The sequence below is a fragment of the Mercurialis annua genome, linkage group LG6, assembly GCF_937616625.2.
Source record: "Mercurialis annua linkage group LG6, ddMerAnnu1.2, whole genome shotgun sequence".
Taxonomy (NCBI): domain Eukaryota; kingdom Viridiplantae; phylum Streptophyta; class Magnoliopsida; order Malpighiales; family Euphorbiaceae; genus Mercurialis; species Mercurialis annua.
The window spans coordinates 7,022,592-7,035,961 of record NC_065575.1 but is presented as its reverse complement, the minus strand read 5'-3'; the positions used below and the strand labels follow the sequence as shown (position 1 = coordinate 7,035,961).

Here is a 13,370-nt window from a genome sequence, read left to right as displayed (position 1 = left end):
ACCTAGGGTTCGTCCTGGCCTGGCTCGTTTACACCCGTAACTGCTGAACATTCCAACTTCCACGGCATCTCCTGAATACCCACCACCGAACCACCGTGAAAATTATATTCTACGACGGCGTGTCATGTAAACCAAAAACAAGAATGAGGTCTAATCTTATTTAATATTTAATTTCATTTAAATAACAACAACAAGAACGACAGCATCTTTGTTTTGTATTTCATAAGACTCGACAACAGCCTTGTAATCATCAATTTTCAGTATCAGAACCAGACCAAAAAACAGTTTACGAGTCAACCTTACGCACATCGTCAATCCAAAATCAGTATAGCAGTCAACCTTTTATACATATCATCCATCTTTTATCCATTAATTGTTCACTGGGTTCTTACGTACATTTTGGGAAATTATTTACATTCAAGAAATTTAAACTATAAACTATTGGTTTTAGCATAACGGTCACTAGCAACCATCATTGCATTGCACTGGTTGAAATTAAGAGTCGGTCAAAATGAAATGGGTGGCGCGTAAAATGGCGGCGGCGGCAGCAGCGGTGGTCGATAGTGCGAGAGCCGAGAGGAGATATGCCAAGGAGAAGTCAGTTTTATGGCAGAATAAAATCTCTCTCGTTTAGCTCTCTAAAAATTCTCGACCGAATTCTCTCAAATCTAATACTGCCTGCTTGTGTTTTGGTGTATTTTGTGAATGATCTTAATTGTTTAAATTTGTCCAAAATTATTTAGTGTTTGTTCAAATTTAGATAGTAAATCTCTTCATGAAAGGTTATATTATCAAAATATATTTAAAATAGAACTACTGGTATTATAATGCGAAGATTTCTCTAACACTTAAATTTTATGTATATTACAACTATAAAATTTAATTATTTTTATTTTGTTTTAATTGAAGTTAGATTAGTTCGTTATTATTTTTAGGTTTCATATATAGTGATGGTTGTTTAATGATACATTTTGATAATTAAATTTTAATTTAATATATATTGATATAAAATTTAAACAGTAAATTATTAGATCGTGAATTTAAATTTTTCTATAGATGTTTTTTTAAAAAAAATAATTAAAAAGGAAATGAAAATTGACGTGGCAGAAAATGCCACACAATCTTATGTGTAATGTCCTAGACATAGGGTCGGGTCTAAAATAAATTAATCATATAATTAAAATAATTATTTATACAAATATTAGTACTTATCTGTCTCTTTTAAATAAGGACTATATTAATAATTTATTTGGCATTTCTTTCTTTTTATTTAAGATTATGGTTTTGGTCCTTTTGGATTGTCAGTGACCTCTGTCTTTTAGAGTCGTCCGCTTGCTGGCATGAAAGTGTGTTGAGGGGTACGTATTTGGTTTAAACCAAATCGAATTAAAATGATGTTTTCTAAATCAAATTAAATTAAATAATAGACTTTTTAAAATTAAATTTAATATAATTAATTAGTTTGATTAATTTTTGTTATTCGGTTAGAATACTTTAGCTTGATTTATACTAAAATCTAGCCGATGTTTTTATGTTTAAAGCCAAAATAAACTGTAAATTCAAATTACAATAACAAACCGAACTACATAGAATTACCTTTGTTTTTTTGAGTCAGTTTCATTTGCACTAAAAATTAACTGATATATTATACTATATTTTACTGATGAGTCGTAGTTCAAATATTATAAATATTAGGCAGCAAATTGTCAAGGTCGTGAGTTCAATTTCTTTTATAAATGTTTCCCCTTTTCAATTATTAAAAAAAATATCAAAAATCAAATTCCACTAAAAAAATTAAAAAAAGATTATAAACATTAAACCAAATTTTTTTTTGATGAATAACATTAAACCAAATTAAAATAAAAACATATCGAATTTAATTTGGTTATACAGTACTTTGATTTGGTTTTTGTATACCTCTATTTGTGTTACAAGTGGAATGGTGAATCAGTTACTGCATATGGTTCCACATGTTATTTCTTTTTGTTTTATGGGTTTTAGGAAAAAAATAAAGAAATTTGCAGTATTATTTTTCAATTATAAAAAAGACAAAGAATTGGTCAAATAATATCTTTTTGACTGGGTTGTGAAAAAGGATTGCCCCATCTCCTATTTAATTTGGGTTTGCAGCACAGTATTTAATTTTGTATAAAAATATAAATATGTTTGCCAAGATGAAGCAATTACTTTTGTTTTTGGATAAACTTCAGACTGGCATTATTTTAATTTAGGCTTTTGAATATTTATATAATACATCTAACTTGTCTAATTTTAATAAATGTGAACATTAAAGCCAGTCAGCAAAAATATTAAATAATTGTTAGTATTTTATAGCCTTGCATTTATCCATCCAATTGGCACATTCTTATCAAATCCAAATTAGATTTGCTTAACATGCTTGCTGGATTTCCTTTTCTATTATATTAGGGTTTTCTTTTTCTTGGAGAGTAAGAAGATAAGAATTGAAAATAAAGGAGTTAATATGAAAAGGGAATTGTTGAAGTAACAAAAAAATATTTTTAAGAAATCTTTAATAAGTTTATTTGAAACAAAAGAAAATGAATGTGTTTAGAAACCAGATTTTTAAAGACATAATTATATGTGTTTTCAAAATAAAATATATATAAAGAAAGCTCTACAATATTTTTAAAAATTATATTAGAGAAAAGAGGACGGTATATGCATCCGGCTTGTCCAAGTCCGGTGTGTTTAGACCGGACTTAAACACTAATTTTTTACATTAAATTTGGTCAGGGTCGGAGTCTGCACAAAGTCTTTATACAATTAATTAATATTCAATATAGATATCTTTGAATAAACAAGTTATCACGAAATGATATATCTTTAAATTTCATTAAATATTTTTTGAATAAAAATTAGAGAGTATATCAATATTTTATCCGTTTCCTTGTCAGCTAGCTGTATTTTTATCTTATAAAAATTTGGGTTTTATTATTATTATTGCTACCACTCATGCAAGAACAATTCCAACTATACAAAAGAAATAAAAAATAATTAAGCTTTGTCTTAGTCTTAATCTGTTTCATTTTGACGTAAGTTAGACGGTAGTCCATAAAATTTCTTGTTTCTTGGGATAAAAGAAATAATAAAAGAATACTATAAGATTGGTGCAAAATTCTTCATTCTCATTCTCTTTGGAATCTCCGTTAGTTAACAATGTAATTTATAAACGTAATTTGATTGATCGGTTAAAGATAATATGCATCAATAATAATAATAATTCACTTCCGTTACATTACACTATAATACTATTAGAAGAATGATATCAGTATTTTACACTAAAAATTGAATATTGTATTGGTAAAAGCTAGTAAGATGAGTAAGATTGAGCGGATGTGATAACATTTCGCTAGATTTAAATGAATTATAATTTAAAAGAGTAGAACATAAATTAGTAAAATTTACCTAAAAAACTAATATATTAATTTTAATTGACCATTATTTTTTTTTGTGAGAGCGTTTATGGGAGAATTTAAATCCACGAATAACAATTTGTTACCCGATGCTTATAATATTTGAGTTATGATGATCAGTGGTTAGCCGACCATTGCTACTCATTCTCTTTTAAACCAATAATTACTACTTTAGAGATATTTCGATTTCTAAGTACTTACATTTTCTAGATTTAAAAATAAACCTTTCTTCTTAATTTAATGATAATTATATTAAACAATAATATCGTATAACAAGATCCGTTCATGAATCAGATTTGAACACAATCAAATTGAAAGTCTAAATATAAAATCAACCAATAAGTTATAGCTAAAATGATATATATGCTGAAAAGCAGTCTACTAAGTTCATAAAATTAAATTATCCCATAAACATTAAATTTTTTTAATCTCCAAATGATAAAAAAAATTATATAAAAAACTAAATTCTTTTTCATCAGCCGACATATTCAGTAATCGAAGTTATACAAGACTAAGCACATTTATGGAGTCTTATCTTTATTTTAAAATAAAAATTCAAACCGGTCTATATAATTTTAAATTTTCTATGGATTCAGATGGGCCAAACTTGAACCTTAAAATAAGTACCCATCCCGATTCAGAATGGCTGTATTTGAACAGAAAATGGATAGTCATATTTATGAACAGGTCTTCGACACACATTTTAATAAAATAATATTATAAACACGATATTTAAATGATCTTTTTATTTAGTGACAATTGTTTTTTTTTTTTGGAAAGAAAGTATTATCTTGAAATGAATGGAGTAAACAAGTTTGTGTGAGCATAAGATATAATATGAGAAGTACACAAACAAAGTCATCAAAAAAAGAAAACCCTAAAATTAGAAAAGGTAATTAATAGAAGATTAATTAATTAGGAGTATAACAAACAAAACTGAAGAGAAGGTGAACTTAAAAAATGGGTCTCAAGTAAGAATGGCAAAAAACAACAACAAAAAGAGTTGGTTATAACATCTTTCACATTCAAACAACAGGTGTTAGGCACCCATCTAACTTGCCACCCAAAGGCTACACATATTTACCATAATAATTTAAACTAATTAATCATTCATTATTCCTAATTTAATATTTAATAACTTCATTTTCTTAATCAAAAAAAGCAACACTATTACAAACTGCACTACCCACTTAATACCAAGTGGCAAAATTTGATTGGATGATGAATGAAAACCAATGATGCAATACCCAAATGGAGTTTTTACTGTTTTTTTGTTTGTTATAGATTTGGTTCAAAATTAAAAAAAAGATACCATTCTAGTCCAAAACAATATTAGATTTATTAGTTAAATAGGAGTGTAGAATCAAGAAATGTGTAAGCTTTTGTTGTGTTTTTTTAGAAAGAAATAAAGAACTTTTCTTTGTTTCTTTTATATATATATCAAAATTTTATTTCATTCTTCAAAGATTCTATACATTTTTCTTTTGCTTTTAACCTTGTTTTGTTTTATTATTGAGGAATTGGTAATGTTAATGATAGTAATAGTAATAGAATAATTGAAATTATTCTACTTTTTGTAATTTTCTCAAATCCAAATTAAAACATCATCATTTCATTTTTTTGTTGGGCTAAAACAAAGGAAAAAGAAGTGGGTCATTTCCAAATTTGGTTGAATTGAAGGGAAATTTATTAAAGATTTGATCTTTTTTAAATTTGTTTTTGGGTTCAGTTTGATGGTGATGGTGGTGGTGGTGGTGGTGGAGGAGGTGGTGGTGGGTCTTTGTTAATATTTGCCATCATATTAGCCTTGACTCTATAATCAATCAGGTAATCATTTTTAATCATTCTTTTTTCTCTTTCTATCTCTAGTTTCTTTTTTCTTTTTGTTTTGTTTTGGGCTAAATTTTGAATCTTTTTTTTAATGAATGTTCTGACATTCATATCTTTTCTGCCAATTTAAGGTAGTTGTATTTGTTTTTCATGGCTATAATTCATTTATCATATGAAATCTTGTTCTTTTTGTTTTGCAATTATTGAGTTTCTTGTAATTGGATCTTGATTGGAAAAAGTTATGAGCTTGAACATTAGTTATAAAGTTTGTACAGTTTTATCCTTGATTAGCTTTCTTGATTAAAATCATCATCAAACTGTAATGTTGTTTGTACAGGTAAATTTTGATTTTGTAAAGCTATGCATTTTATTAGCTCTTCTTTGTAACATCTTTATTCATATCCTTTTCAAGCTTTCTTTTTTCTGAATATATTCTGTTGAACTAGTGCATAGTTGGATGATACCTATTTAGTTGGGAACAAGTTTGAGTTGGATTGTGTTTTTTTGTTCTTGTACATTATAAGGGGAAATTTTCACTTTATTCCTAAATCTATTTCTGGTAACTTGAAGCATACAATTTGAATTTTGTGGTTCTGATTTGGGTTTAAAGCTAAGCTTAGCTAAGATCAATAATTTTTGTTAGTCAGTTGAGTGGAAGTTATTGGTTTGGTTTTGTTGCTTGAAAAAGCAAGAATATAGTTCTAAAGTGCATCAAGTTGTTGTATCTAATTGAATCGTTGTTGTATACATTTCAGGAATTCAACGATAGCCAACAACTCGACTGCAAGCTGTCCAGACCTGCAGCCGAAGTTCTTAAGTATGTCTGGGATTGATGATAATGTTGCTATAATTGGAGATTGGGTGCCTCCTCGCTCAAACCAACGAACGTTTTTCTCAGCTATTGGAGGTGATGATAATAGCTCCAAAACTACTCCAGAATCTTCTCGAGAGAATAAAACTGAAGAGCTATTTCTGGGATCGAGAGAACAGGCAACAACAGGAAACAATGGCAAAAAGGATGGGGCACAAAATTATGGTGCTCAGTTTACAGAACTAACTACATATTCCGAGCAGAAATCTAGTTCACGCGGTGGTCTTGTAGAAAGAATGGCGGCAAGAGCGGGATTTAATGCTCCAAGGTTAAATACAGAAAGCATAAAATCTGCTGACCTTTCACTTAATCCTGAGATTCGATCTCCTTATCTGACAATCCCTCCCGGTCTCAGCCCAACAACCTTGTTAGATTCTCCAGTATTCCTTTCAAATTATTTGGTAAGTTTACAATCTTGAAAGTCCTTTAGCATCATTTGGCCTTTTCCATTAGCTTTTGAAGTACTTATTTGATAACTGTGCTACATTATCAATAACCAATGGAATGTGTGAGATTGTTAATGATGGCTGTGATGGCTTGGAAATACTTTTAGGTCATCTAGGTAGCAAGGATGCGGACACAGGGAAACATGAATTGGACTAAAGAGTGTTCTTTTAAGATTTCATATGTTATAAATGAAGTTCCGTGTCCAAAATCCCAAGTTTCCAACACATGTCTGAAACGGGAAACGTTTATTGAATGAAGTGTCTAGTTAATGATCTTTTACTGCATTTTATATAGTTCTGGTTTTCAGTTTTTATCTATTTTCTTCGAACTGAGATCTGTTAATCAACTACATGCCTAAACCTCAAAAAGTCTTATGCGGAAAAGCTTCACGAATATTGAAATGAAAGTTGTTATTTTTGGATAAGCATCTCTAAGCTTATAACATGTCTTGAATCTCTAAGCTCCTTTTCGTTATATTTAAGGTGATTACCATAGTGTAGAAATAAAACCCTGAAAACAGAAATTGATCTTTGTTTAGTTGTTCTTCAATGTTCTAAATTCTGCTTCTGAACCTGTCACTCCTTAGGCACAGCCATCTCCAACAACTGGAAAATTCTCGTTTGTCCTAAATGGTAATAGTAAGGGCTCTATGTTGATGTCTGAACCTTCTGATAAAAATAAAGAAAATTTCTTTGAGGACATCAATGATTCTTCTTTTGCATTCAAGCCAATTCCAGATTCTGCATCTGGTTTTTTCCTCGCTCCAACAAGCAAAGTAAGTATTTGCTCAAGTCTTGCTTTAGCAACTATGCTTAATTTTCTTTTTCTTCATGACTCGGTATATTTCAAATGCTGATGATCTGTCATGCCTCGTAAATGTCGAGCAGAGGTGAATGTTGCTTTTAAAATGGAAGGAATCGGTGATTGATTAATTTGTTAAGCATTTGTTGTTTTCCATCTGCATGTAGATAATTTTAATTGTTCTTATGTAGCAATCATTTCCGAGCATTGAAGTCTCAGTTCAGTCAGAGAATTCTCTTCATGGTGCAGAACCAGCCAAAGTCCAATCTCAGCATCGGAACAACAGTCTCCAGACTATGAGGAGTGATAGGAGGGTCTTCGATAATGTTGGTGGCAGTGCCGAACATTCTCCACCTCTTGATGAGCACCAGGATGAAGTAGGAGACCAGAGAGCCAGTGGAGATTCCGTGGCGGGTGGCGGTGGTGGTACACCATCTGAAGATGGATATAACTGGAGAAAATACGGACAGAAACAAGTAAAGGGAAGTGAGTACCCGCGGAGTTATTACAAATGCACGCATCCAAATTGCTTGGTTAAGAAGAAAGTAGAGCGCTCTCACGAGGGCCATATAACAGAGATCATCTACAAGGGGGCCCACAACCATCCTAAACCTACGCTTAATCGACGTTCAGCCATCGGATCGTCAAATCCCCTCGTGGATATGCAACTAGATGTCCCTGAGCAAGCTGGATTACAGCGCGGAACAGAAAATGATCCTATTTGGGCAAGTGCGCTGAGTAAAAATGCTGCTGGGACACCCGATTGGAGGCACGACAACATTGAGGTGACTTCTTCAGCATCTGTAGCGCCTGAATTTGGCAATCCATCTTCCGCAGTGCAGGCTCAGAATGCTGCTAACGGTGAAGCAGGTGATGCTGTTGATGCCTCATCTACCTTTTCTAATGATGAAGATGAAGATGATCGCGCCACACATGGAAGCGTAGGTTATGATGGCGAAGGAGATGAATCCGAGTCAAAGAGAAGGTTGCTACATTTTATTGATGGTTTTTACGACTATTTCCTCGTATCTTAATTATTATATGTGAAATAACTTGAACACGTTTTTTGACAACTCAGGAAGATTGAAACAACATACCCCACAGAGATTGCAGGAGCTACAAGAGCTATTCGGGAGCCTAGAGTTGTGGTCCAGACTACCAGCGAGGTGGATATCCTGGACGATGGATATCGCTGGCGCAAATATGGGCAAAAAGTTGTGAAAGGAAATCCAAATCCCAGGTGATTTAAATTATGAATTGATTGGGAATCTCGTCATTTTTCATCAACCCTGTCGGTTACATACTTTGTTACACGAAAACTTATCAACTCCTATGTTTCGGTATTTCATCTTTTGTTTTTAGAGAAATTTCTGATACTCCATATTTATAACCTATGATTCTAAAAAGAACATAATTTTCCGCATCTTTCCATTGCATTGTTTCCGTGCTATATAGATTACATTAGAAATCAACATTCTCTTCATATCTGTAAATTAAAACTCTTTATGGCATGGTCTACTGCAGGAGTTACTACAAATGCACTAATGCAGGCTGCACGGTGAGGAAGCATGTTGAGAGGGCATCACATGACCTTAAGTCAGTGATCACTACATACGAGGGAAAACACAATCATGACGTTCCGGCTGCACGCAACAGCAGCCATGCTAACTCTGCATCTAATGCCATTCACTCACAAGCCGGTGCAGCTGTTCTTCATAGACCAGAGCCATCTCAAGTTCATAACGGTATGTCAAGGTTCGATAGGTCTGCAGCGTACGGAAACTTCAGCCATCATGGAAGACAACAAATGGGTCATATCCCTAACTTCTCATTTGGAATGCATCCACCAGGGCTAGCTAATCTGGCAATGGCTGGACTGGGTCCGGGCCAACCGAAGATGCCGGTTATGTCGGTTCACCCCTACTTAGCACACCACCAACGTCCCATGAATGAAATGGGGTATATGTTGCCCAAAGGAGAACCTAAGGTGGAGCCTATGTCTGAACCAAGTCTCAATCTATCCAATAATCCATCAGTTTATCAGCAAATCATGAATAGGCTGCCGCTTGGACCGCACATGTAAATTATTATTATTTTTTCTTCATTAGCATCTAAATATTTATTTATCATTGGTAATACTTATTTACTTCTGTTAATTGTGTTGAAAATAGATACAGTACATTTTTATACTTCTTTATATATAGATTGGCATATTTCTTTTATTACGAAGTTTTCTGAGTTGAGAGGGCATAGTTTCAAATGCAATCATTAAGATATTTTCCTATACAGAGAATTTCTAGCCATCCACCCAATCAGCTAATCTCTTCATATAATCAACACTGAGGAGAAAAAAAATGTTGCTGAAAAATGATGCATAACATATAAATGTCAAAGTAGTGCTATTTAATTAATTATTTTTTATAATCTGCTCTGGCCTTTATGTGTGAGGCATCAATTTTTTTTTTAAAAGGAAGTAAAAAAATAGTAATTGGTATTTCTTCAATTTTTTTAAAATATGCATACAAATCAAGCTTAAATCCAGTTCACCATAATTTATTAATGTATATATATAATAAATATTACGTTTCATTACAAAAATAAAAAATAAAGAAAAACACAAAAAAGAGATCTAACATGCATTCTTAACAAATTATTTTATCAACCGGAAAGGTACAATACCTTAATTGTATTTGATTCATGAAGTGAAATACTTACATAGAGAAGAAAATAATTAGTCTTAAAGAATGAAATACTCATTTTTACTTTCCTAAATATTCTAAAAAACAGAATAAAAATATTGCTATTGTCAGTGTTCCATTTTAAAAAAAAAAGCTTTAGTATTAAAAAAAAGATAAAACTATTATAATACTATTATAAGTCTTATCATATGAAAATTAAATTTATATTTGTATTTAAAATTCATTAAATATGAATGTTTGTTAGATAAAGTGTTTATCAATGTACACAAAATGAAATTTTAAATCAAATGAATTGCAAATACATATAATATTTAATACAATGGCTTTATTATTTATAAATTATTAATTAATAACAGTTTGTATCAAATTAAAAGGATGTTTTAAGAATATTATAAATGAATAAAATTTCAGCCTCTCAGGCTGCCACATCACAATGGTATAATTGTTTAATGAAGTGGTTAATTAACTAGTTCAAGACTGATTAATTAACCACTTCAGTCCCTACACTTTAACACAAACCACTATTCAAAATGAATAACCAATGGTAATAAATATTTTACTAAATTCAACTTGGATGGCCAAAAACCAGGTATTGTACTATTAAAGCTGTGGAGCTCATGGTTTTGACGGTAATGACCAGAGCAAAGTCGTAAATTTATATATATAAAAAAAAAGACAGAAGGTATAAAAAAATTCCCGACTTTTTTTTAAAAGTACAAATCAGTCCTTTGATTTTTTTTGGAACACAATTAAGCCTTCATGTTTTTAAAATTGAATAATTAAACCTCATTTTTTTAAAATCGAACAAATAAACCATTTTAGTTTACTTTTGGGATACTTACCTCTCAAATTTTCGGTAAATATTTTAAACATTAAAATTATTTTTGAATTTTTTTCTATATGATTATAGGAGACATTTCAACCATTAACGAGTGTTTCTAATGGCGTTGGACGAAAGGTTTCATTTGTTCTATTTAAAAATAAAGAGAGCTTAATTATACCAAAAAAATAAAAAGACTGATTTGTACTTTTGTGAAAACTACGAGGTTTTTTTTTATACTTTTTGCCTAAAAAACTGTTTATTGAACTATGGAAGTATGAGAATGAAAATGATAATATGAGATTTGGATATTAATAAAAGTCATTCATTCCATTTTTTATATAAAAATTAGTATTTGTTTAGTTTTTAATTCTTTCCTCAAATACCTTTTATGTAGAATTAATAGTTAATATTCCTAATGATCAAAATAATAATTATCAATATTTCTATAATCTCTCATTTTCAATTAGATATGAATTAAAACAAACAGATTATAAATTAAAATGAAAGTGTAGCAACTTTCATAATGATGGATACCATCATTTGCAGCAATAATTAACAGGGATAATTACTATTACCCCATGAAATTCCGTATGAAATACTACTGTTTTAGTATAAACGACTGTAAACCCACCCACCCCTCTGCATAAGAAGTTTTAGTTAGCTGAAACATAATATTGAAAGGAAAAATAATTATTTTTTTAAACTCATGGGAAAAATAATATTTCAGACGAAACCTCATGGGATAATAGTAATCAGCCCTAATTAATATCTACATATAATTATCAAAAAAAAATATCAACATATATAACAGCTTAATTATGATCAAACACACATGAGATCGCTTGCATTTAGCATGTAAATTTACCATTAATTTTACCTTTAGTAATTCAATTCACATAATAGCTTGCGTTAAAATCTAAAGACTGAAATGGTTAATAAATCAATATTGAACTGGTGAATTAACCACTTCAAAAAAAAATCACTACTCTGTGTTGTGGCAGCCTCAACACACAGGTAGGCTTATTCTATCATAATAAACTAACAATAATTAAATAACTTTTTTTTCTCTAAAAGTGTAAGCTTTTTAATTTTTAAAATATGACAGAAAGAGTATTAAAGTAATTTAACATTTATACAAATATAAATCAAAATTTAACAAAATAATAAAATAAGACGAGAGATGCAGATAATAATGTCGAAGAACCAAGTCTTGCATAAGCAGCATACTGCGTGACGAAACTGAATGCAACTGATTAATTTTTAGACTCCATTTGAAATTATAAAAAATTAAATTTTTAATTTAATTGAATGTGAAAAGTAAAATATTGCAGTTCACTTTTATTACAAACTAATAAATTATCAAACCAAATTAAAAGAATTTAAAATATAATTTGATTAATTAAAAGTTAAAATTTAGTTAGATTTGATTTGAATAAATCGCACACCTCTAACCTTGGTGGTTAAATTAGCTTTATTCGAACATCATCTATTCTAAAACAGTTCACTCAATTTATTGACAAATTATTTTTTTATGTAATTTTTATTATAATTAATGAATTTGTTTAGCTTTTTATAAAACTAAAAAGGACATCGCACAATCAATATGGGAATGAGATAATACACCAATAGTCAAATCCCGTGTTTAATTGTTTTTGTTTATTGAGAAGCCAATAGTCAAATCCTTAACTAAGGACAATTTTCTATAAGCTTAACTCATTATTTAACCTCTAAACTAACGACTTTGGATACTCTAATTTTAGAGTGTTTATCCCATATAACGGATGTGCCACGTCATTTTTACAACAAGCCAATAATCATTTGCGATAGAGAATCTTTATTTATTGTTTATTTTTTTATCATTAAACATTTGCGCATGGCTAACGTCTTATTGGTTTGTTGCACGAATGACGTGACGCAACCGTTGCGTTGGATAATTATTCATAATTTCAAATATGTTATAGTAGAACAGTACAAGATAACCCCAAATCTATATAAAACATATAAAAGAGAAGTGAAAAACACTGTACATTGTACAGTAATTTCACTTCCCTTTTAAGTCCTTTTAATTTCTCTTCTTACTTTATATTTATGTTGGCCTTTTAGTAATTTCCAGCTATTTATCATACAAATGCCCAGCTCCTTGATACTTAATTTCTAAAAAACCAATATAAATTTACGATTTTTTACAAGTTTGTCTTTATATAATCATTGTCTTTGCTTTTCTATTTACCAAACAGCCACTAAGATCTATAGTACCCCTTTAGTCCTTCACTATTTTATTGCTGTGAATAGGAAGATATTAGATTTTAAAGTTAATTTGCAAGTCATTTAGTCCTTAAAGGACTTTTACTTCATTACTATTTTACAAACTGCCACCATGCAATAATTTAACGCTGTGGTAAAGCAATGTCACTCAAAACGTCATGGACTATCAGTTAGGTGAGAAACTCATCTTATAACATAAA

General features: G+C 30.3%; 1 protein-coding gene across 3 annotated transcripts; it reads left to right on the top strand.

Moving 5' to 3' along the window:
- Window positions 1–4,894: 4,894 nt before the first annotated feature.
- On the top strand, window positions 4,895–9,605 carry LOC126687304 (probable WRKY transcription factor 2). Of its 3 annotated transcripts, none has more exons than XM_050381822.2 (6): window positions 4,895–5,261; window positions 6,020–6,536; window positions 7,169–7,357; window positions 7,575–8,368; window positions 8,462–8,623; window positions 8,908–9,605. In XM_050381822.2, exons 2-6 carry the CDS (start codon window positions 6,084–6,086, stop codon window positions 9,464–9,466), a joined length of 2,157 nt encoding a protein of 718 aa, XP_050237779.1. In that variant the 5' UTR covers window positions 4,895–5,261; window positions 6,020–6,083; the 3' UTR covers window positions 9,467–9,605. The 3 variants fall into 3 exon arrangements, with proteins under 3 accessions (XP_050237779.1, XP_050237780.1, XP_050237781.1); XM_050381823.2 differs by lacking the exon at window positions 4,895–5,261 and adding an exon at window positions 5,301–5,395; XM_050381824.2 differs by lacking the exon at window positions 4,895–5,261 and adding an exon at window positions 5,496–5,601.
- The last annotated feature ends 3,765 nt before the right edge of the window (window positions 9,606–13,370 follow it).

Excerpts from the sequence above, each read along its gene's own strand:
- LOC126687304 (XM_050381822.2), top strand. The coding sequence starts at position 6,084 with ATGTCTGGGATTGATGATAATGTTGCTATAATTGGAGATTGGGTGCCT. Across the intron at positions 7,358-7,574 it reads TCCTCGCTCCAACAAGCAAA|CAATCATTTCCGAGCATTGA; the intron begins GTAAGTATTTGC and ends GTTCTTATGTAG. Across the intron at positions 8,624-8,907 it reads AAAGGAAATCCAAATCCCAG|GAGTTACTACAAATGCACTA; the intron begins GTGATTTAAATT and ends GGTCTACTGCAG.